This window comes from Triturus cristatus, chromosome 7 (genome assembly GCF_964204655.1).
Source record: "Triturus cristatus chromosome 7, aTriCri1.1, whole genome shotgun sequence".
NCBI lineage: Eukaryota > Metazoa > Chordata > Amphibia > Caudata > Salamandridae > Triturus > Triturus cristatus.
Genome location: NC_140590.1, coordinates 1,247,855,101 through 1,247,879,445, shown reverse-complemented (window position 1 = coordinate 1,247,879,445; position 24,345 = coordinate 1,247,855,101). Strand labels below are relative to the sequence as shown.

General features: G+C 44.9%; 1 protein-coding gene across 1 annotated transcript in view; it reads right to left on the bottom strand.

The window, feature by feature from the left end:
* Positions 1 to 24,345, bottom strand: part of LOC146811718 (serine protease 53-like) — a 138,860-nt gene that overhangs the window by 17,272 nt on the left and 97,243 nt on the right. The window contains exons 10-12 of the mRNA XM_085618717.1: positions 15,914 to 16,145; positions 15,222 to 15,384; positions 7,106 to 7,380 (exon numbers count right to left, since the gene is read on the bottom strand). Coding sequence (XP_085474843.1) covers positions 7,106 to 7,380; positions 15,222 to 15,384; positions 15,914 to 16,145 — 670 coding nt within the window. The remainder of the gene's footprint in view (positions 1 to 7,105; positions 7,381 to 15,221; positions 15,385 to 15,913; positions 16,146 to 24,345) is intronic.

The following is a 24,345-nucleotide window of genomic DNA, read 5'->3' as shown; positions in this document are numbered from 1 at the left end:
ACTGGGGGTGAATGTTTTGCCAATGTGCAACATTCCGTCCATCATCTTGTGTGTTTTGCTGCAATTTACATGGAGCGCAAGCAATACAGTGCCTCTGCTTGTCTACTAGTCAACGTGTCACAGAAACCCTGACCGTAGATCACTCTGAACATAACACACTGTTCACCTGTTACTGGACCACATAAATATGTGTCATGAAAAGCCTGCAATTTGCTGGGATGTATAATCCCTGAACATGAGATACTAGGCCACAGGCACACCTCCATGGTCACTCTCTCTCACTGTATTTATCTTCTTTGCTTTCCTTAGTTCTCACTCTTCTTGTACACTTTCCCTTCTGTTACATTTATATTTGCTTGTTTTCTCAGACGGAAACTTTCTATTTCTATCACACTCCATAGGTTTTTTTTTTTAGTTCCATCTTTTACTCCCGCGTGTTGACTGGAACACAGACACTATTCTTGCTTGGGCCTCTTATTCGTAGCTTGGAACGAACAATTCAAATCAGAGAAAGTGAAACATGCCCTGGATATGAGACCCGACCCGCATATAGATTTCATAAGTGGGAGAAATCAGGTGTTTGATGTTTCCTCCGTCTCATATTTAAGCAGACCAAATAAAATAAATCAAGATACAATCTACACAGAAAAACTGACCCAGGCCAGGCACAGCAGTGCCAGCCCTGCTCCTGCACATACAACAGCCTTTAGATGATGAAGAGCTGCTCTGTCTTTTTTCTGTGTTGCAAAAAATCCCAATCCTGCAGTGCTCTCAACTCACCTTTTTAGGTCTCGCCTGAGACAGCGCTTTAGCGCTGCTCTGGCGAGACTTATAGTAAGCGAGTTTTGGAAGTGCAAACGAGTGCTTTCAGGCCTCCAAATACAGTGCATGTGCGCCGGGCGCGCGCACCATTTGGCAGCCTGAAAGCACTTGTTTGCTTTCACTTTCGCGGCCGCTTTGATGTGATCGCGATGTAAATAAAGCTTTTCACCAGCCAGGCCTGCATGACAATACCTTCCGGTTTCCAATCTCCTGACGCTCGCACAGAACATAATATCAAACTTCCTCATGCTTAACTACGGCAAAAGGAGGCAATTTGTTAAAATATCAAAGCCCCCGAGCCAGCAACAAAGCCTCCTTTAACTGGGTATTAAGCGTGAGCAGACTTTTCAGCGAGGCGTAGACGAAGCAGACACTCGACATCTTCAAACAGCAACCTGCACGCCCGGTTCCCTGACAGTAAAACTGAGTGTTTTCTTACCTCAGAGAACAAAGCGCCAAGTTAGCGTGGAAAACAGCTTCGATGTAATATTGTTTAAATGTTTTTACTTTGAAGTTCACTGTGGTCTATGCAAACTAGACTTGCATACATCGATCACATTTTCCTAAAACGCCCCTTGTTCTAAGACGTTTTAGTTAGGATTCAAAATGCCAGGCCGACGTATTGGCTTCGGCAATGCTTGCTTGAAACGGAGTTCCACCCCAGTGTCTGTGACGTCACCATGCCCCTGTGTGCTTAAGCCAGTCACTTCAAAGATGGGGGCGCTTTCTGTATTTGATCACATGCTACCACCAGTCAGGCCCCTTTCTCATTGTCTTCACGCTGAGTGAATAACCCACGTGTGATTAACAAAAGTAGTACCACAGGGGGCCTCACTTCACCCACATTGCCTCCGCCCCAACACCAAAAGAAAGGAGGTGCAGGCATTTTGAACAAAGCTTTTCACCAGCCGGGCCTGCATGACAATGCCTTCCGGTTTCCAATCTCCTGACGCTCGCACAGAACATAATATCAAACTTCCTCTTGCTTAACTACGGCAAAAGGAGGCAATTTGTTAAAATATCAAAGCCCCCGAGCCAGCAACAAAGCCTCCTTTAACTGGGTATTAAGCGTGAGCAGACTTTTCAGCGAGGCGTAGACAAAGCAGACACTCGACATCTTCAAACAGCAACCTGCACGCCCGGTTCCCTGACAGTAAAACTGAGTGTTTTCTTACCTCAGAGAACAAAGCGCCAAGTTAGCGTGGAAAGCAGCTTCGATGTAATATTGTTTAAATGTTTTTACTTTGAAGTTCACTGTGGTCTATGCAAACTAGACTTGCATACATCGATCACATTTTCCTAAAACGCCCCTTGTTCTAAGATGTTTTAGCTAGGATTCAAAATGCCAGGCCGACGTATTGGCTTCGGCAATGCTTGCTTGAAACGGAGTTCCACCCCAGTGTCTGTGACGTCACCATGCCCCTGTGTGCTTAAGCCAGTCACTTCAAAGACGGGGGCGCTTTCTGTATTTGATCACATGCTACCACCAGTCAGGCCCCTTTCTCATTGTCTTCACGCTGAGTGAATAACCCACGTGTGATTAACAAAAGTAGTACCACAGGGGGCCTCACTTCACCCACATTGCCTCCGCCCCAACACCAAAAGAAAGGAGGCGCAGGCATTTTGAACAATAATTAAGAAGGAACATTCGCGCCTAAACTCAAGACATTAGATTACACAGTTGGTGCATTTACGACTATCCACAATAAGCAGACCCACAGGCAGACACAATGAAAGACACTCAGAGAGCCAGACACACACTCATACACAGATACAGACTCGCATCTAGACACGCAGACACACAAGCAGACACATTTACAGACACTCAGAGAGGCAGACACACGCACCACGCATACACCCAAACACAATTACACACTCGCACCTAGACACACAGACACACGTACAGACACATACAAACACACATACAGACACGCACGGAGGTACACACACAGACGCACTCACACAGTTACCAGGGCCCGTATTACATAATGGGTGCACTGTTCCCCTCTGTCCCAGGGCACAGCTTTCAACAGGTGTCCTGGACTCACGCAAGGTCAGTGCAGCCTATTACAAGTAATGTGCTGCCCCCAAGGCAGCAGCAAACTCGCGCTGGTAATAGTAAACGAACGATCTGTGTTGTTGCTGAGGACTCCCTGCTCTGATCTGCTTGTCTTGAAGAATGTGCTTCCTTGAGATAAGCACAAGTTTTATGGGGTCCCTTTGCTCGAATTCCTTGTCTTTGCTTTTGAAGTGTAGTGGGGGGCGGGGGGTTTATGACCCCTCTATCCCTTTGCTTAGCAAACTTTTTGCAGGCATGAGCTGCATCTGGTGTCGCGTTAGAAGTTCTAGAGCCCAGATATTTACTCTTTGCGATAAAAAAACAAGCATTTGCAATGCAATAGGTCTCGCATTTATACGAGTTTGAGCTATTGGCATTGTACATGACAATGCTTTTTATTTAAGTTTGGTTTTTTTAAAACATAAATAAAAGGCACTGTCATTTACAATGCCAATAGCTCAAACTCGAATAAATGCGAGACCTATTGCATTGCAAATGCTTGTTTCTTTGAGGAGTATGTGGGGAGGTGGGAGATAGAAGAGGGTGTTGCGCTATAGCCAAAGCTGCCGACTTTGGAACTTGGAAACCTGGCTCGAGTCTTAGCGTTGGTTCAACATTTTGTGATTCTGGGCAGAAAGCGTAATCTCCCAGTGGCTAGAAAAAATGAATTTGACCATGTGTATTGTAACTGGTCCGCATGTAGAGCGTTCCAATACCTTTGGTTGGGTTCGCTCTATATAAAACTGCAAAAAAAGGAGACCGACTCATCAAGGAATGGATACTTTACTTGCCGGTCTCCCATCAAGGCATTGGAGCCGCTCTCTTCCCCTGGTGATTTAGGGCCGAGCTCCACTGCAGATGTTCACATTCCTCTCAATCATCTCTCAAAATAAAAAATGAAACAACTGTCCCAAAAGTGGCATTTATCACCACATTATCTGTGCTGCCACGTCATCACTGATATCTCCTTGCAAACACAAGCTGCTCTGAGACACCTCCAGGCCCAGGCTCCATGCATAGAAAAACAGCTGGTCAGTGGGTGGTATAGATAAACATCTTCTCAGTCCCCTGGCCCTAAAACCTAGCGTATCAGTAGAAAAGATCATATTGAATGGACTCTGCATGCATTCCTCACTTCTCAGCAGAGAGAAAGGAGGAGTCACTTCAAAGGCTTCAGTGAAGCACTTTATTGCAGCCAGAGTTCGAGGAAGTGCGCGCTGCATCACACTCAATGCGCGGAGGTGAAACACATTGTGCGCACCCGTCCCTTACTAACATCACTGCCAAGCCTTTCCGACCAAATCTTCAAAGAGGAGCTCATCCTGTGTTGCACCCGAAGTCTGGACTCCCCCCTTTATTCGGTGGGCTTGAGCTGGCCCATCCTTGGTACAGTGTGACAGCTAATTGCTTGATGCAGCTGGTTCATCCCCAGCCCTTTCCTCCTCAGGAGCTGAGTGGAGCACTGTTAACTGCTCCCTTTGTGTCTGTGGGGGGAGAGGGGCTTTGTTCCTGCTGCTGGAGAGAAATGTAATTAACTTGGCACAACATGGGGATAAAAGGTCTGGGCTCTGATTCTGAGCTGAGGCAGAGAGATATGAAGATCCTGCATTGGCGCAAAGGTTGTACAGATATCATCCTGGAACTCTCAGATTTAGGTCTGACATACAGATTCCAATGCATTTCGATACGTCGCTGGTCTCTGTAGGCCAAAGAGAAGCAAAACTGCATGCTAAGGCAGTTTCCCCAATAGGTGTATAATGGAGTGCGACTGCAGACAGAACAGTAAAACACACTGACTTTCCCTGTAAGTGTGCACTAAGATCATGAGGTCAATATCCGAACCTTGCAGAGTCCCCTCTGCACCAGGCTGTCTGTGCGCAGTTACCGTGCTAGGCACAACAGGGGTTTCACATGTGCAGCCCTCACAGGTGTGCACACACGGTCACGTGTAACCAGGGAAGTGTCCCTAACCCTTGCTGCATTGCAGCAGCCTTGTCTTAAAAGGCAGTCACCAGCTGTGAGGCTCACCCGCAGTAAAAAGGTCAAAAATCAGGTGATTAAAAAGCATAAAATCCAGGTGAACTTGATGATCAGAACCCATTGCCTTACACAGACTAGCTGAACAGTTCACCAGTGGCTGCCCTATTAGGCTGGACTAAAATGTCTACTCTTTTTTCACCATGGAAGCAGGAAGCTGCAGTCTTTAGGAAGCGGTTCTCTCACCTGCCCACGTCAACCCAGCATCCCACATCCAAGCACCTGGTGCCAACCAAGCAGTCCATCTCCACACCGTGGAGAATAAAGAAACTTTAAAGTAGGGCTACTTCACAGCTAGCTTGTAGTAACAAGCTCTCCATGAAACTATTTCCAGCTTCAGCAGCAGGTACATTTTTGACACTTGGCCAAGGCAGGCTGTTTCAGATTCTGGAGCAGCACGTGGGCTTACATGTTCGGGCAATGAGTCAGATCTCTTACTTTCTCATCACCAAACATCAAATGGTGAAGATGGGGAAACATCCCAGGAAAAACTGTAATGCTTTGTAATGGTCCCCATGCATGTAGTCCGGATCCTGCTTTACTGTACCTAAAAATGGAGCCAGTGAGTTTGATTTACGAAGACACAGGTGAATCCATACACTAACATGAAGAAGACACACCCATCTATCCAAAACAATCCTCCATCAAGACATACTTATAGTCTACACTTGGTTAAAAACAATAACTCTATACCTGGATGTCTGAAATGATTTTTTATAGATGAACCCTCAAAAATGAATTCACTTTTAAGGTTATTACAGTCTACAATTGCTTAAATTGTATTGCACCGCATTTTCGAATACACTGTTTGGCCCTACTTTACTCCAATTGTTCTTTGAATGTGAACCTCTAGGCCAGTCTTGAGAGTTAATTCTGCTTGCTTGCTGCAATTTCATGGTGGTGTTACATTGCTTTTCATGGTTGGTTTGATTGCTTGTCGGCCATCTTGTAAACAATGGAACTTCTTATTGACTAAATCAAACATGGGACTGCAACAAGTGTGCTTAAAAGAAGCCAGGCCATGCTGATTGGAATAACCGGAAAGGGAGCGTTAGATTGAGGACTTCAGTCATAGAAATCTTGTTAGAATGGTTTGGACAGGTCCATTGTTTGCTACGGGACCATACTGTTTAAGTACCGAAGTTCATGATCTGTGCTGTAGGTCTCTCACGGGGAAACCTGAATTCACGTTACTCATGGGGAAACGTGAATTCCTATCTTTAAAAACAGCGAGGCAGCAGGTTTGCATTCTTCTATCTTAGGAAAAAGCTTTTCTTAGATGGCAGGAATGCCAATATCACGTAGATATTCAGTTCTCTCTAGAAGTCCAGCTACTTCATTTATAGTAACCAATACCTGGCATTTAGGCAACGTACTTTTTCCAGATTTACATTTAAGATGACACTTAACAAAATATTGCAACAATATCACATCTCAATAACCTCCAAGCTGATTTGCGAGTACTGAATTGTTACTGAAGTCTTAGGGGCATATTTACAAGGCAATGACGGAGTGCAGCGATGCGGCAAACTTCGCTCTGCCATTTCCAAAACGCAGGAATGCGCCATGCTTACAACAATACCGCGCACCCCGTGCTTTCCCTAGTGCTGGTGCTAAAAATAGCTGCCTAGCGCCAACGCAGACACCGTTGCACCACAGTGCACAGGTGCCACCGTTGCAGGGATTTATTCTTTATGTGCAGGAAGGTGTCCCTTGCTGCACATGAACAATCGATAATAGCGATTTGATACTTCTATGTGTGCACACATAGGAGTAGCAAATTGTCATTATTTAATGATTGTTTATGTGCAAGAAGGGACACCTTCCTGCACATAAACCATCATTAATGTAGTTTTGTTAATTCTATGTGTGCTGCAGAATGCAAACACGAGGCAAAAGTATTTCTCCTCGTCGTGCCATATTAATGCCTGCAACTGAATCCTGCGGCACACAAAATAAAAGCAAAAACGAGGTGAATAAAGGTCAACAACACCCACTGCACGCCCCAGATACTTGCGTGAAAGTGTACCATATTTACAAAGCGCCGTTAGGCCATAAAAAGTGGCTTAACGCCACTTCGTAAATATGGTGCAGGGCATTGCGCCACCAGAACAGCCCAATCCCCTTGTCAATATGCCCCTTACACTTTAGTGTGGTAACAAAGCAGATCTTCGGACACTACCTTACCTGAAGGTTTAACATCGCCCCAGCCGGTAACCCAGCAATCACTGTCCACTGGTAGCAGGACTCTGCTCGTGGGCAGACAGATAGGCCGGACATAATCACTGTATATTACATCTGGGGCCAGCTCCGCCAAAGCCAGGTAATACTTGTTGGTCTGCCACTTGTTTTGTGGGTGGTGAACCACCCTCTTTAATTTTCGGGATATTTCGTGCTGGCCTGAGCCCATCTCGTCTGATCGACCCAGGTAAATGATGTAGTCATCTTCAAACACTGGGAAGCTAGAAGACATAGAAAAACAAAAGAAAGGGTTTTTACAGAATGGTGACTCAACACTCCTAAACACATTAGACAGAAAGCACATTGGAGGGAAGACACCATAGTTGGCAAAGAAAGACATCATAGAGGTTGAAAGAGGCAACAAAAGGTGAGCGTGCTACAGAGAACACATTGGTTAAAAAAGACAGCAACTGGTGATAAGAATTACAGTAAATAAAAAGGCGAGAAGAAAAGCCCATGCAATAGGAATGTGATATACAGCAACAGTGCAGGGGGACGAGAGAGGGAGAGTGTGTAGCGTAATTGAGTAGAACAAATAATTGGAGGATATCATTATATGCCCCTGAGATATATCACCAACTCTGTAATTATGATTAGGTTTTACTCACCATTGGAAAGTCTGCCTTGCCAACAAATTTGTTGTTATTTTAGGAATCTGCATTCAATTTGGCATACAGTTATTGCATTAAGCTATGGGCCTCATTAAGAGTTTGGTGGTGCCGGAGCGTGACCGCCCTGCTCCCACACCGGCAAACCTGCGGTGGAACCGCCTTCCAGATTAGGAGTTTTCTCCTGTCTGGCGGGCGGTTCTTTGGCAATCCCGCGGCAGCACTGCAATGGGATTGTCACAATGAGTACCTACAAGGCATGGACTGCTGCAGTCCATACTGTGCAGGTACTGGGGTGCATGCACAGGGTGGGCACAACATGTGCCCACCTGCATGCACCTCATGACCCTGAGGCACAAGGTGGCCCAGTAGGGCCCCATTTTGTTTCCTCTCTGCCACGGTTTTCATCGCAGGCTCACCGTCATGGAAACCGTGGTGGAGAGGAAACTTGTAATATGCTTGGTGGGACCGCGTCAGTCCCGCCAAGCATATTGTTGCCTCAAAACCACTGTGCCACCACCAGAGATCTCCGAATTACTGGCGGTTGTGGTGGTCCCAGGGCAGTCCAACCGCCCTGGTCGTAATTTGTGGACCGCCAGACTCGTAATAAGGCTCTAATTCTTTTTATGTCAAGTTTCAGGCAGGTCCTCCGTTTGGGAAACCTTTTTAAAAAAGGGGGCGGTTGAAAACAGAAGCATTTTCTATTTTACATGTCAAAGGAATTTTCAGTCTCCTCTATAGAAACAAATGCTCAATAGAATTCCAGTGAATGTGGCAAGAAACTACAACTCTACTCAGATTAGGTCCTTTTTGGGGCCTGCGAAAATCCTTTCAGTAGCTCTTGAAATATGTGCATAACCAAAGGATGCCCAGCAGACTTTCAGAGACTAAGTATCTAGATATACTTATTAAGTGAAGATAAATTAATACGATTGGATTTCCCTTTGTCTACTGGGGGATCCTTAGAATCTTGCAGGTACCACGGACCCTTCCAAACTTTTTGCCTTGCCACAACTGAAAATGTTGTTGTAGCCGCCATTGCATGATGGAAGGGATCTAAATATGCCTCAATGAAAGAATGTGAGCACTTCAAATGGACAGGGAACCCCAGAGGAGATGGTGGAAGGGTTATGGAGCGTAAGACACTGCACTACAAAACTTACAAAAGTCCATTATTTTCCGTGCTAAATTTGTGACTCCACCAGCAGATCTGCAAACCCCTAGAAGTGCCTTTTAATATGGATGAGCGCTGCAAACTGGGGGCCACATTAATCAAACTTTCATGCAGCGCAACTCAGCAAGCCCCCTTGCTGTGCTGCGTGAAAGGGAAAGGGCAGGATTGCGCCGTATTTAACATTATACTGAGCATTCGTGTCCTTTACTTTGCACCGCAGGCCCCCTTGCAACACGTTGCAAGGGTGCCTGCATTGTAGTCAGGACTGTTTTTGTGCAGGAAGGGATACCTTTCTGAACTAAAACAATCCTGAGGGCAAAACCAGGAGAAATAAAGATATTTCTCCTTGTTACTCCTCACCTGGGGAGTCGTAGCATTTTGACATATTCCCAGGTGTACCACAAATGGTGAATTTGGGAATACGGCAAAATCCATGGGTGGGTGCGTGGGAACACCCACACTCCACCCATGGAATGCCTACTTGAGGAAGAGTAACGATAGACAGCGATTTTTCTGTGTGGGGTTCATATAGATTTATCAGTCCATGCAGGGCCATGCAAATCTGACTTTAGTGTTGAGTCGCCTTTGCGCGGCGCCAGAGCGACTCAACACTATGATAAATATGCCACATGATTTGTACAGATCAAAAAGCCGCCCACAGCTGCAGCTCTACTGTGCTATTTTGAATTCTCAGACCTTGATGTGTGTTTGGTGACCCTTGTTTGATATAAGGACGCAGGTGGAGCCTCCCCTGATCTAGAATGATGTGGAAAATCCTGAGGCACAGTTATTGACCCTCGAAAAGGAAAAACCTCACGCCTGTTGATGCAGATTTGAGAGGCCCTCAGATCCAGGAAGCCTGTGGACACTATTTTGTGATTTTGCCGACATGAATCTACCATGGATCAGCAGAGTGTAGGAAGTCGCTCATCGGCATGGGTAACATGGCCATTTTGAATCCAGATCTACAGATAAACAAGAAACTAGAGTACTTGCTCAGGGTCGAACCTGCAAAGGTTCTGGCATGCAACCTCCACTGCCAATGACCAAAGGACGTACATATTGGACTATGTCCACACAGCAACTTGCCATAGGGCTTTGCTAAAGGCTGAGCTATACAACCAAGCCCTACGACATGTGGGTGGGTGTTTAGCCTGGCCGAAGGTCAGGACCTGCACCCAACCCTTCCAGTTACAGCCAGTAGGTCTGATCACATCGGGCTGGTAACAGGACCTGGAGCAAGTCCAGGCCCAGAGTTCTACCTCCACCACGAACAAACTTAAGCATTTCTCAAAGGGGTACATCCAGACAGGAGCTCGATGCAGGCCCTGTGCTGGTATTCAATTTTTGACACATAGAATTTCAGAAACTGGGAAGTCCCATATTCAGTAGAAAAGAGTTTTAAAACTTGGTCACTACATGGGCATCACAAAATAATGCAATTCTAGCCTAGTACCATTAACGGAATGATGGACACTTTGAAAACGTTCACATAAATCGTCAAGCTGACATGACAATCCATAACACAAATGCTGTGTCAGTCAGTGAGGAACTACCATAACACCACGAGGCATCACCCACAAGTCCCTAGCAGTGCTGTTTCATGGGAGAAAGATTCACATTAGATAAAAGATAAAACATGTGGACATGAAATAAATGGCAGACTCATCACGCATTGAGAAGATCTGATGTTAGCCAGGACAAAAGAGTCACATAAGGAGAATTATTTTCTCGCTAATCCTAACATGGTGACCACTATTTTAACATGCTATGCAGTGATTAACCTGTTCACTGATTCTGTAATAGACACAATGATTTATATGTTACATTCCATGAATAATAGTTTAAACCCCGATTATGATAAGCCTTAACTTAACTACTAAGACCTCCTCACTAAAGACGAATATATGACGTTACAATGCAAACATTTACAACGCATACCTTTACAATACAGTTTTAACATCGCAACTACCATTACTTCGCATAATTTTACCACGCATTCCATTACAATGCATTTTTAGAAACTGCCTTTACAACGCATACCATTACAACGCATACCATTACAATGTATAATACTTTTAGGGTAACAGTGGGGTAAGTGTTGGATAGTGTAGGGGTAAAAATTACTATTCCCACTCCAGTGCGTGCAACAGTAGGGTAAGTGTTGGATAGTGTAGGGGTAAAAATTACTATTCCTACTCCAGTGAGTGCAACAGTAGGGAAAGTGTTGGATAGTGTAGGGTTGAGAATTACTATTCCCATGTACCCCAAAACCCATACCCACCCTAAAATGAAAAAATCTCCATTACTTACCTTATAATGCATTGTAATGGCATGTGTTGTAATGGTATGCATTGTAGTAACATGCGTTGTAATGACTGCATTGTAATGGCATGTGATGTAAAGGCAGTTGCGTTGTAACAGCTGCATTGTAAAGGTAGTGCGTTGTAATGACTGCATTGTAATGGTTGTTTCCCCTAAAGACTCACCGGCTTATCCTTGTGGAAATTTCAGGTTCCCTGATAGACACATCATCATTTTGAGTCCAGAGCCACAGATTTGAAGGAAAGGATAATCTGCAGCACTCATCTGAGTCCAGTGTCCAACCCCCCAAGTCCAAAGGGCTCAATCCTGCGGGCTCGGCTACGCCCCTGGCTGAAGGCTGTGCCCTGTAACCAATCCCAATGACGGAAGCTGGAGGCGGGGATAATGGCAGAGGGTCCAAGTATGTGTCTCTCCTTCCTGTGCACAGCTGAAGACAGGGGGCACTGAGCTATGATCATACACGGGGTGGGCGCAAGGCTTGATACCGACAAACCTGCAAGCGACCCACTCACCATCACTGCAACATCAGGACCCCTACAAGATCACTCATGATACTCATAATGGACTATACGGTTTTACATAAGTTAACAGGGATGACATCTGTTCTGGCAGACTTGTTCTCAGAACCCAAAAAAGGAAGCCTGGTGGCAGGTGAGACACATGGTGCTAGTGACAAATTACCCTGCATTCAGATTAGCACCTGCAAGTGCCCTTTGTAACTAGCTAATAAACATCAGAAAAACTAGTTTAAAAACATATCAGAGTTTTCGCTAGAAAAAAAGTGTTACTTGTATAAAAGCCTGCTTTATTGCTCCTTCTAAAATCCTTTCACATACAAATATCTGCATGGAATTGAGAAAATTAGGAATTTGAGTGTCTGATAACTGACTATTCTGGATACATATTTTTGTCCCATTTCACAGATATAATGCACATTTTAGAATCTTGCTTGCCACTGCTGAGCCATAAAAACAGGTGGCTGATTACTTTAAAACTATAAAACGTGCATCGTAGAGGGTGACTTTTTAAATCTGTGGGTTTATACTGATGATGATAAAAATAATAATTATTATTCTTATTCTTCATGCCTCTTAAAGAATAAGTATCGTTACTACCCTTTTGGTACTTACATAGTTGGCTTTAGAGGCTGTGAGACAGATTGGGCATGAATCCCGGCCCCCAAGTAGCAATCCTACAAGCCAAGAATTCTCCAGGACCATTCAATCGTTTTTGACTGTACAACGTTGTTACTCAAAATCTCACTGCTGTCACCATCCAGATAAAAATTCACCTGATCACACACTTGTCAGTGTATGTCTTTACAGAACCTTTTCGAGAATGAAGATACAATTCACTATCATTAACTAAGAAAAAGGGGTGCAATAACGCGCTTCCAGCGTGAAATCTGCAGGTGAAAAGTTGTAACACAGCTGAACAATGTAGCCTACCATCTTTGTATAATCCAAATAATGTAATTTTTATGTGTAATAAAATGTTTTCATTGCACAAAAGGATGGTCCCTTGGGACGGTGAGCTACATAGATGGTCAATAAAACTATGCGATCCATCTGTGGCTAATTATTCCACCACTATGAATTTGTCTCCTCTGAGTCGCCGTTTCACCACTTCCAAAGTCACTGTCTGACCTCACATCATAAGCAGACCACACTTGTCCATAGGTTCATCCTATTGCTTTCCAGCTCGGTGCCCATCCTTGTGACTAAGCTGAAGCCTTGAGCGACCTAGCTCAGAATCCAGCAAGCCATGGAGTCTGCAAGAAGTACAACTTCTGGCAATGTCAACCCCTTCACTCTGACTGGCTTCTGATGATGAAGGCGAAGTTTAATTGATGCCTCCTGCACTCATATGAGCACACCGGGCATAGAAAGAAAGCCGCAAATAGCACATCACTTGGAGGACACAAGTACCGACTCCGCTCTTTACGCTTCGAGGATACATCCTTTGCAGGTGATGCTGTTATTCAATATGGAAAGATTCGTTGGCAAGGCACCGCAACTTTTGAAGTGAACAACTCTGGCCCTAACATATAAGAAAAGCCCACAGCTCGGTGGGCACTACTCGTTCTCAAATAGCTGTGGAAGGTTGCCGTATCACTACAGTCCTTCCTTTGCAGGCAGCCGCGGTCCATGCGGGTAACAACAGTGGGGCGGTGGGGCCAGGTAAGGGGGGATTTCGAGGGACGATGCAGAGGGACAATTAATTATTTATTTAATTTTCCCTCAGCATCGTCCCTCGAAATCCCCCCTTACCTGGCCCCACTGCCCCACCTCTGTAGTAAAGACAACCCTAGCTGGCCGTTGCATGATACCGTACTGTACTGGATTGTAACCTTTGTATAGTATTTACAACCCCTATGTGGGGGTGCTATCGCACTTAACTGAATGGATAGCAAGCTATGCCATGTAGGGCGTGTGGTTGAGAGGGTGATGTTTTTGTTTTGAGCCTATGTGAGAAGTGTTGTCATGTTGTGCATAATCACCACCAAGGTGCGTGTATCGTGTTTATGCGATACAACTCCTGGTGGGGTGATGGGTGAGGGAATGTGAGAGATAGACACCCAAATTATAACTATCATAAGGACCAATCAACCACAAAAGCAGCGTCCGTACACTCATGTTCATGGGCTCCTACCTACTGCATTTCCAATTGTGAAAATGTATGCACTGTTTATATTACAAATGCCAATAAAAAAAGGTTTTCAAAAAAAATCATAAGGACTAATCAGCTTAGCCAGTGGGTGCCATGAGCCCATATACTAAAAAAAAAAAAAGGGGGTAATCGGAGAAGGCCCAATAATTCATACAGCCACACGCACCAGGCAGAGATGCTGTTCAATCAGTAAAAGATGGCAAAAGGACAAGAATAGGAAAAAGGGAAAACAAATTAGTAGCTGTGCACTATTTTATTTTATTGATTTAATATTGTCTACTGCTGAACAAATGCACCCCATAAAGGAGAAAGGATGTGGCAGAGCAATAAAGGCTGGCAACCTGATCAAAAACTACCCATACTTAAAAGGCCAGGATTCTAACTAGCCCGAAGGAAGCCCAAATTTGAGTAGAGATTCATGACTTAAGCTCTTTTCAGGTTCACAAAGGTTCTCAAAGGCAGAAAAACACCAAGGCAGATTGTAGTCCATTCCCCAGCTAGAAGGGCACCCTCCACATGTGAGGGTACTAAACGAAGCGCTTGTGGGTTGCTGCCTAAAGAGCGCAAAAACAAATCGACTTGCTATGTGTTACCCTGCTGCCCTCACGCCACTGTGATTTCAAAATACTTTTTGTGGTTCCCAGAGACCACTGATCTTTCTATTCACCTAACGAGGCATCCTCCTGTTCTTCTAGCATTTTCTTCCAGAACAACTTCCACTTCCATTATTAGCAGTGAATGACATTCCAGGGTAAACAGACACAATGTAGTGAAAGGAGACTTACCCTGCTGTCAGTTTTTGATTAAGACAGCAGCATGGCACCAATTTGGTAGGTCTCAATTTGATCAATCTTAGCCCAGCTCTTCTCTCACATGTGATGCTTGTGAAAAGTACTTTTTATATTTGCTTGGAGGATAAAACAATTGCACCTACTACCCCACAGGAGTACCTTTATGAGCAGAGAAACGTTATCCTTCGGCCATCATCTTAAGGTAATAACAGCAAATAAAGGAGGGAGTAAACCCATTTGTACCACTTGTGTTGGGTACCATCAAATGTACAGGAAGCAACCACTCCATCCTTCGCCAGTAGGATGGCACTAGGGCTCTTTACAAGAACAATCTACGTCAGCTCTTATGAACAGGAGAGAATGCTGCAAACCTAATGGCGCCGTATATTTGAGGAATGTTTGCTGGAAACCACGCAAATCATTCGCGTTTGTCCTTGTTCGCTGCTGGGGTGGATGCACTTTGCTGCACCATGCGTGCCTACATGCCTGCTTACCTCGAGAAGCAGTTAGCTTCGCAGAGAACCCAATGTTTGCCAATCAGCACACCGCTGCAGAGATGGTCTCCATACTGGACGATTCTGGCCATCCATGGCCATGCCCCAACTGTTGCATCCCCACCGCCTGCCTTCCTAGCAGCGTCCACTGGCCGCCCGCAAACTGAAATAGAGAGAAGGCAGAGACATCATACAAAGCTCACTTCACAGTACTTCTGAAGAGAAAGATGTTATTGCTGGGGGGAGAGCACGAAGAAAGGAATCAAAAACATTACCTAAAGCCACTACAGTGTAACTGGCACCTATCGAGTCGCGAGCGGTAGACAGAGTCCTATGCGAGTAGGCATCCATTTTGGTATCTGCGAGAGTAACCCGGGATAGTGCCTAACTTAAGAACAGGCCGCAATGCCTGACATGCCCTATCTGCAGTGAAAGGACATGTGAACCTTGGCCTGACCAGCTCGGAAGTGAATGCTGATCAGAGACTTCCGTTCTGAAGAGTCTGAATCCATGTTTAAGTCTAGATCCTCCCAGCGGAAGGCAGCATCCCTATTGATTACCAAATTGATCACAGGTAAATCATGCAGTAGCCAAATTATTTACGGTTAAAAGGAGGCGGATCCTCTCTCTCAGCCTTCTGCAGAGCTTGCTGTTCTGCTTCTAATAGCAGATCCCACAGGCCCGGACCTCACCTGAATCGCTGTTGTCAGAACAATTTCCGCTGTCGAGATCATGCGGAACAGAGATGGGCTGAGGGGCAAAGTAGGCCTCACGGGTCAAATCGCGGATCCACTCCTCAAAAGCAGTGATTTCTGTGTAGACAGCAGGATGGTCCGACTGACCACAGGTGCCACCAAAGCTGGCAATGCCAGCCAGGAACCAAGCTCCATTTTCATTGCAGACCAATGGCCCGCCAGTGTCAACCTATCGAGAAAGAGGGAATGCAAGGTCATTATTTGCACCCAAAGACGTTTTCAGATGTATCTCAATCTTGGCATCAATTACTGGACTAACCAGCACCCTGGTATGTCGATAGGACCATGGAGGCAGGATGGGGGCTGGACCAGGGCTTGGACTGTATCCAAGCTCCCACCTTCTACCTTTATTTCAGACATTTCAGTCTTGTGACACTTCATAAGGCAATTCCTTAAATAAGTATTTCGTTTAAAAAGATTTGAAAGCTATATTTAGTGCAGCCCTGGCACGTGAGGTAAACATTAAATTGCTCATAATCCTGTCTGGTGTAACTTTAAGGCTTTAAGAAAAAAATAGTTTCAGGCTCAAGTGGATCAAAAAATATGCAATTTGCTGCACACAGGGAACAAAACGGCGCCGAACCGTTTTCAGATTTGAACTGGTCACCTTTCAGTTGCTGATTGCTGTAGTTAGGCATTTTAAGGGACGTGGCTTATGCACAGGTAGTGTAAAGAACCCCATTTGATGGACAGGGAAAGGTTATTTGTTCACAGCAGGAAACAAAATATTTAATACTTAAAAATAATACAGGCCACTGGAATTATGCGTCAGGGAATGGCCAAATTATGCAGCAGGGTTGATAAAATATGCTGCAAGAAAAAATAATTATGCAGCATAATGCAGCTAATTTTGTGATAGTATTTACTTAATTACTTTCTCTTTTTTTTTTACACTTAACAGTAGTAACAGTTCCACCTCATTAGTACCAGTTTAATACCAAAATATAGCAATTAACAACAGAAAGGTGAACAGTCAACCTCTGCAAAGGTCTTTCCACTGCACTGCGTGGCACCACCTGTTGCTGCGTTTTTTTGTATCTTTTGTACTGTGTGAGCTAGAAACAATTCTTTTTGCAGGAGACGATGAAGTATGTGGCAGATGCGGCAAATCCACATTCATTCGAAAAAAAACACACACTCACAATCGCATAATTCTAGTGGCCCTGCATGTAATTCAAACAGGGTGAAAAGAATAATTCCTTTTTTGTCATGAAAATGATTTGATTAATTGGGTATGCAAATTTATGTTCACCTGACAGACACAGTTCCCAAAACAGCAGATATTTCAAAAGGGCCCTACGACTTTATAAGAATGCCAACATGATGCACTTGTTGTGAAGATCAATGTCTTTAATATTAAAGAGCATCTTTGTCAAATACGTTAATTATTCATATGAACGTACTATAATGCTTTCCATGGCATTATGTGAATACTAGCTGATGCCAAAACGGAAGACAAGATTTCGACCACACACGAAATATGGTGAATAGAAGCAGCACACCTTTTATTATAAGGTGTATGTACTTGTAGCTCTATTTTCTGCTTAATGCAGCTTTGTAAATATTTGCACAATATTTTATACTTTGAGAAAAAAAGGCTAATGGTAATACAAGGTTATTCCAGTACTCCCACGCAAGATAAATTATTTAATGCCGGTAAAAATATTTTGAATATGTTCTGTTGTATATGACAAGTATTCTTTCTTAGGAAATCTACGTATGTTGATAGTGCAGGAACCTCTTTTCGAATATATTGTAATTGCATTTATATAGCGCTTACTACCCTTGATGAGGCATTGAAGTGCTGTACGGTGAGTAGCATGCTACTCCGGAACCCAAAGTTAGTGGTTAATCCAGTGGTTATTGTTAATTATTGTGATTAGTCATGCGTGCTCAACACAAATACATGCATTTACTCCAGTTACTTTGCGATAGATTATATTAATACCACTTGGGTGTGATCATTAGTGAGGGCCATGAGGTTTCAGGTGAACGGTTCATGAGATAGATAGGCTGGCGGAGATTAGATAGTGTAAGGTTGCAGAAATAGGATTTTAAAGGAGAGGTTATGATCTATGAGATGAGGTGTCAGCCAACTGCAGAATTACAATAAGAGAGATTAAGGCAGACAGGCGTGAGACTGAGAGGAGGCCATACTCAGACATAGAAGGTGTGCAGAGGAAGGTAAGAAGAGGGTGACTGAAAAAAAGGAGAGGAACCAAGCGGAAGGAAGTCAAGATTGATTTATCATGCATGGTGTTAGGAGTATTGTGGGAGGTTTTCTGAGATAGCCAGCAATCTGAGAATGCAAGTTATAGCAAGAAAACACATTACATGCAGTGTTTCCATGTCTGGGGCAGGCAGTGGAAATTTTCAAGCCCAAGTGTACACATAATTTAAAAATCAAGAGCCAGAACCTACCGTGTGCCAATCATTGGGTATTCCCTTAAAACATAGTCAAGATTATCCCAAACTTGTTGCAGGGTCTGTACACAGCACAAAGGGAGGTGACAAACATATGCCTTCTTTAGAAAGTCTAATTTAATGATCTTTCCAAAGTATTCTGCATTAAAGAAAGTTTCATTCGCTGAAAAACGATTTATTTGACACTGGCTGAGAGCATCTTGCCAATGCGCAGTCAGATTAATACTATGTTTTGTTACCTAATCCCATTCTAGGTTGATTTTGTGGCACAGCACAACAGATTCCTAGCACTAATATCCCATGTATCTTGTGTGTGTTTGTCTCTGTGGCCAGTGTGATATATGCATTGCATATATAAGTGAAGCACACTAATGGAGGCTTGTGGGTTTAATTTTGTAAGTTCTCATACCCGTGGTTTGTTCCTGTGCACAAGATGGGGGTGAGGTGATTTTCCCAGACAGTGGGAGTGTATTGATGACATTCCTGAAGCAGAAGGGAGGAGACCTAGACACTAAGGGGGTGATTACGATACCGGGCGGCTGGACCGCCGCCTGCTATTGCGATGGTCAGGAAACCGCCCAACAGGCAGGCAGCGGTCCGATACTGCATCACGATGTGATCGCCAAGATGGTGGTCGCAAAGTGCTCCTTTTCACGGTGGCTTGTGCTGCAGCCTAGGAAAGGGGCCACAGCACTAGCTGCCATGAAAAGGAGCACTTCCTTCATGCCCATGGACCGGGTGCTATGCCTCAGGTGGTGCATGGAGGTGCGTGGGGGCAATACATGTGCCCCTAGGGCCACTTTACAATGGTCCACGACGGATGGGGGCTTGTTTGGGGCCCCCAAATTCCGTTTTTGGCAGCCTTTTCATGGCAGTCCTCCCGTTATGAAAAAACTGTTGGAAAGGAATATTGTAATTCTGATGGCGGTGCGTGCCTTGGCACCGCCGCCATTCGGAACTACAAATTCGACACGTCAGGATCACTGATCCTGGCGGAGGTCTTCCCCCCCAACTGCTGTGGGTCCGACCACCAGCATTGTAATCCAGCGGTCAGACCGAGGTGCTATCGGCAGACCTACCGTTACCTACGGCCTGTCAGTCGCAGTTCGCCCGCCATCATATTCAGGTCCTATGTGGGGCCAAAAGAGACATGGCTCCTATAGAAATTCCATTAGATCCTTTTTGTTGAGAGGGGCTACTAATCATTCAAGGGGGGCTTACAACGCATTTGGCATATGTTGCTCACTTTTATTGTCATGACTGTAGCTTTTAACCTGCTCATGTTTTAACTTTGCTCATTTTAAGTTGCACTTGCTGCTACTCTTTAATGCTGGGCAATTCCCAGCGCTCTTACTCACCTGCTCAAATCCTCTTCTACTGTTCTCACGCCCTGGTCCAACGTGGCTGCTGTGCTATTTGTGCGGAAGGCGGGAACAGACTACTCCTCACTTCCGCTGGGTTCACGGAAGTCAGCACTCTAGATGTGCTGGGTGGGCATCTATTTTAGACGCATGCAGGCGCGGACGCTTGCCTAAAGCAGACAGTGGCAGTGTCTGCTTGGGGGGCAAAACTCACAATTGAAGGAGGTACAGACGGGCGGGCTTACAACGCATTTGGCATATGTTGCTCACTTTTATTGTCATGACTGTGGCTTTTAACCTGCTCATGTTTTAACTTTGCTCATTTTAACTTGCACTTGCTGCTACTCTTTAATGCTTGGCGATTCCCAGCGCTCTTACTCACCCGCTCAAATCCTCTTGTGCTGTTCTCCTGTCCCGACCCGACGTGGCTTCTGTGATGTTTGTGCAGAGGGCGGGAACAGAGTACTCCTCACTTCCGCTCTTGTGTCTCACTTCTGCTGGGGTCACAGAAGTCAGCACTCTAGTTGTGCCGGCCAGGCGTCTATTTTATACAAATGCAGGTACGGACTCACCGCCTGCGCGCCAAAGGCAAGCCCGTCTGTGCCCGTCCACGGCCAGTCGGGGCCAGAACTCCTGGTTGTTCGGGGGAAATAACGCCCAACATACTCTAGGGAGCAATTACATGATATATGCCTCAGTTCCTGATGTTTGTAAACACCAAGTTGTCATAGAGGATACTCTCTTGAATTGTACCCATTGTACATATAAAGCTAACACTTGTAAGGGAGGGCAGGGGGCTAGGCCGAAGCTCAACTTAATGCTGATTAACTTCAGGTCCCGTAGCAAACACATTTATAAAATGCATGATTATATATTAGACAATCAGCTAGATGTTTTATTTCTCACGGAAACACGGCTGAATGAGAACTCCTGAGATATTGGAAGCCCTCCCTCAGGATTACGGTATCCTTAGATTGGATTGCCAGACCAAATGTGGGGGAGGTGTAGCCATGGTCTATAAACTTTCTTTACACTGCACTTTTGACATGGCCAACATAGAGAGTTGTGAAGCAGCCTTCTTTTCGATCACAGCAGCGGGTAATCAAATTGTGAAGGGCTTCCTGATCTATCGACAGCCCGGTCCGGCCACCAACTTCACGGCTAGCTTAGTGGAACAAATGATTCAACCTGCAATATGCCTAAGAAGATGATATGTCCTAGGTGACTTTAACTTGCACTTTGATGAGAAAACTAAGAAGGAAGCCCAATCTCTACATCAGGAACTTGATGCGCTGCAATGAACACTTAAATCTACCCTCCCTACTCACCAACAAGGGCATCTACTAGACCCTATCTTTACTAACTGTGCAGAGCTGGCAATTGAACCCCCTAGGGCAGTCCCATGGTTCAACCACCACCTTGTTGCATTCTCTATCCTGTTAACTAATATTTCCTCTCCAGCCTCTAAAGGATTAGGAACTCCATATAGAAGATAGTCTAGAATTACCCTGGAAAACTTCACACGTGCGCTGCAGCAGGACTGCCCTTCTCTAGGAGAGGATGTGGCGTGTAGCTCCATGGATAAGTGGGTTAAGGAAGCCTTGGACACAGTGGCACTCTGGACCAACAGCACCCCATGAAGGCGGACCAAATCCGCACCTTGGTTCAATGAAACGTTAAGATCAGCATTAAAGGCTTGTAAGCGCCTGAAGCGCATATGGAGGACTGATTTCACAGAGGATAATAAGACTTCGTATAAACTGAAGCTAAAGCACTATCACTCTCTCATCAAAAAACCCAGTGCTGCCTACTACAAGGATAGAATAGAGCAGGCGGAGAGCTCTTCCAAAGAATTATTCGCCATTTTTAAAGAATTAGCCTCACTGTTGAGAACAGAGACTCCAATGACAAACTCAGCGGAGTCGTGCATTAGAATTGCAGCCTTTTTTGCAGAAAAAGTAGCTAAAAAATACGATACCTTCCCGACTGAGGCTCGGGATGGGAGGAGCTGCCAAGCTGAATGCACCACAGGGGATATGGCAAACTGCCTTTCTAAATCTTACCCACCCTCACTTGTTGACCTCATAGCCATAGCCACTAGTATTAAATCTGGCTCTCCTACCAATCCTACATCACCTAAGAAAATGAGAGCGGGCCTGGATATTTTACTGCCGTACATACATCAACTCCTTGAGCTTTCCTTCTCTGAGGGTGTGGTCACTAAATCCTGGAAACAGGCAATCATCCTCCCTCTACTGAAAAAAGCCTGGAGCTGACCCCAGTCAGCCGGAAAACTAGCGCCCAATTTCACTTCTGCCTTACTTTTCTAAAATAGCAGAAAAAGTGGTGAACTTACAGTTAGGTGCACATATGAACCAGCAAAACTTACTTCACCCGTCACAATCGGGTTTCCAGAGCGACATACTCTACAGAGTGAGCGTTACTCCTTGTAGCTGAGTCCATTCGTAGGTGCATGGATGAAGGACAGACTGTGGCCTTGGTCGTGCTGGACCTGAGTGCGGCCTTCGACACGGTCTCTCACCATCTACCTGTACAACGTCTTAGAGCAGGAGAGTTGGATAATGTCGCACTGAAATGGATGAATTCCTTCCTGCAGGACAGGAGCTTCCAGGTGGCACAGCGTCCACACATTTCTAAAAGCATAGCTCTGCCGCAAGGGGTCCCTCAGGGCTCCATTCTTAGCCCCACTCTTTTTAATCTATATGTCGCACTCCTGGCTGAGATTGTGGAACGACATGGCATCACCAATGTGTCATATGCAGATGACACGCAACTGGTGGTGTCATTGTCCCACACCTCTGACGGAGCAGCCTCCTCGTGCTTGAAGGACTTGGCCTCCTGGATGGCAAACAACTGCCTTAAACTAAATGGCTGTAAAACGGAGATACTGGTGGTGAGGAATACCCCATCCATTTGGTCCTCAGCATGGTGGCCGCAGACATTAGGCCCTTCACCCACTCCGAGTAAACAGGTTAAAAACCTAGGAATATGGTTAGATCCCAATCTATCCTTTGAGGCTCAGACCCAGAAGGTGGCAGGGAAGTGTTTCGGCATTTTAAAGACGCTGCGGAAAACTCTGGATCTGCTTCCCACTTCAGCTAGGAAAATCTTGGTCCATGCCTTAGTAACATCTCAGCTGGACTATGGAAACGTTCTATACCTAGGAGTAACAATAAAATGCATGCATAGGCTGCAATGCATCCAGAACGCAGCAGCCCGCCTGGTTTTGAAGTTACCCAAGAGAGCTTCTATGGGGAAGGCTCTTGACAACCTACATTGGCTGCCAGTCGGAAAGAGAGTCCTTTTAAGATCTTTATGCATTACCGTCCGGAATTTACAGGTCAAAGGCCCAAACTATCGATGGCTGCCCCTCGCTCTGCTTAAAGAAAAGGAATTCAAACTTTGAAGTTTTCATTGGCGATTTTGAGCCTTTGATGTGAATAACAAGGCCCAGGGAAGAGAGGCAAATCCCCCAGTGCCAACATCGAATTTCTTTACCCGAGTTCCACATGGAGCCCCGTGCGCCCGACGCCGGAGGAATGCTTCTTCCTTGAAGTAAGCTTATCATTAACGGCACGAGATTGAGACTGTACTGCCTCCAAGGGTGAATAGCGCTCCCAAAGACTACACACAGACCAGCCTTTTTAGTCCAGAGGAAGACCCCGCTAAGACGTTTAAAATACAGCGTTTTCTCAAGTGTTGTAAATCACCCAGGACATCAAACTAATGATGTAATCGCTTACTGGGTTGATATGTTTATTTCACACTGTGTTTAAATATAATTTTTCTATGTATGTCCATGTATTATGTGTAAAGTTATGTGACATGTAAATATTTCAATGAATGTGCACTTTGTAGTCCTAAATGTTAGTCCAACTGAACTTATCTGTGAGTATGTAGGTATATGTAACGTAATGAGTTCACACTGACGTTTCAAAAAAACAGATAAAATATCATTGAACACAAGACGCGAGTTTTGCGCTGTTTGGTTTGGATAAAAGGTTTTTTCCCTTTTCTTATTTTTTTCATTTGGTGATCGTTCTCATCCTTTTGGAGAGATACAATTGTGAAAATGTTCGTTTGATTTTTTAAGAGTGGCAGAACCACCGTTTCACATATATTAGTAATCCCCAGGTTCTGCACTAGACTGGGCTACCCCATTGCTTTATATTGTTTGTCAAACTATCTGCATGGCTTACACTCCGCATATACCCCCTCTTGCCAGCTCATATCAGCCGGGACGCATCTGGTCAAAGTACCTAGGATTAATAAAGTCAGAATGGGGGCTTGGTCTTTCAGCTATTTGGCTGTGAAGAACTGGAATACTCTCCCTCTTTCTCTCCGTTCAGAATCTTCTAAGGTTCTCTTCTGGAAAAAACTGAAAACATGGCTGTTCCAGGTGTAGGTCTTCTTTCTGTCCTTTTCCATGTTGAGTTTTGCTCAGCACAGGGACACACTTTTCTAGTGTAACCATGTGCTTTATAAGAGTCATTCTTATTATTATTTATTATTATTCTTCACCTAGCACTGGCACCTTGGAAGATGGTGGGGGCAGGGCCAACT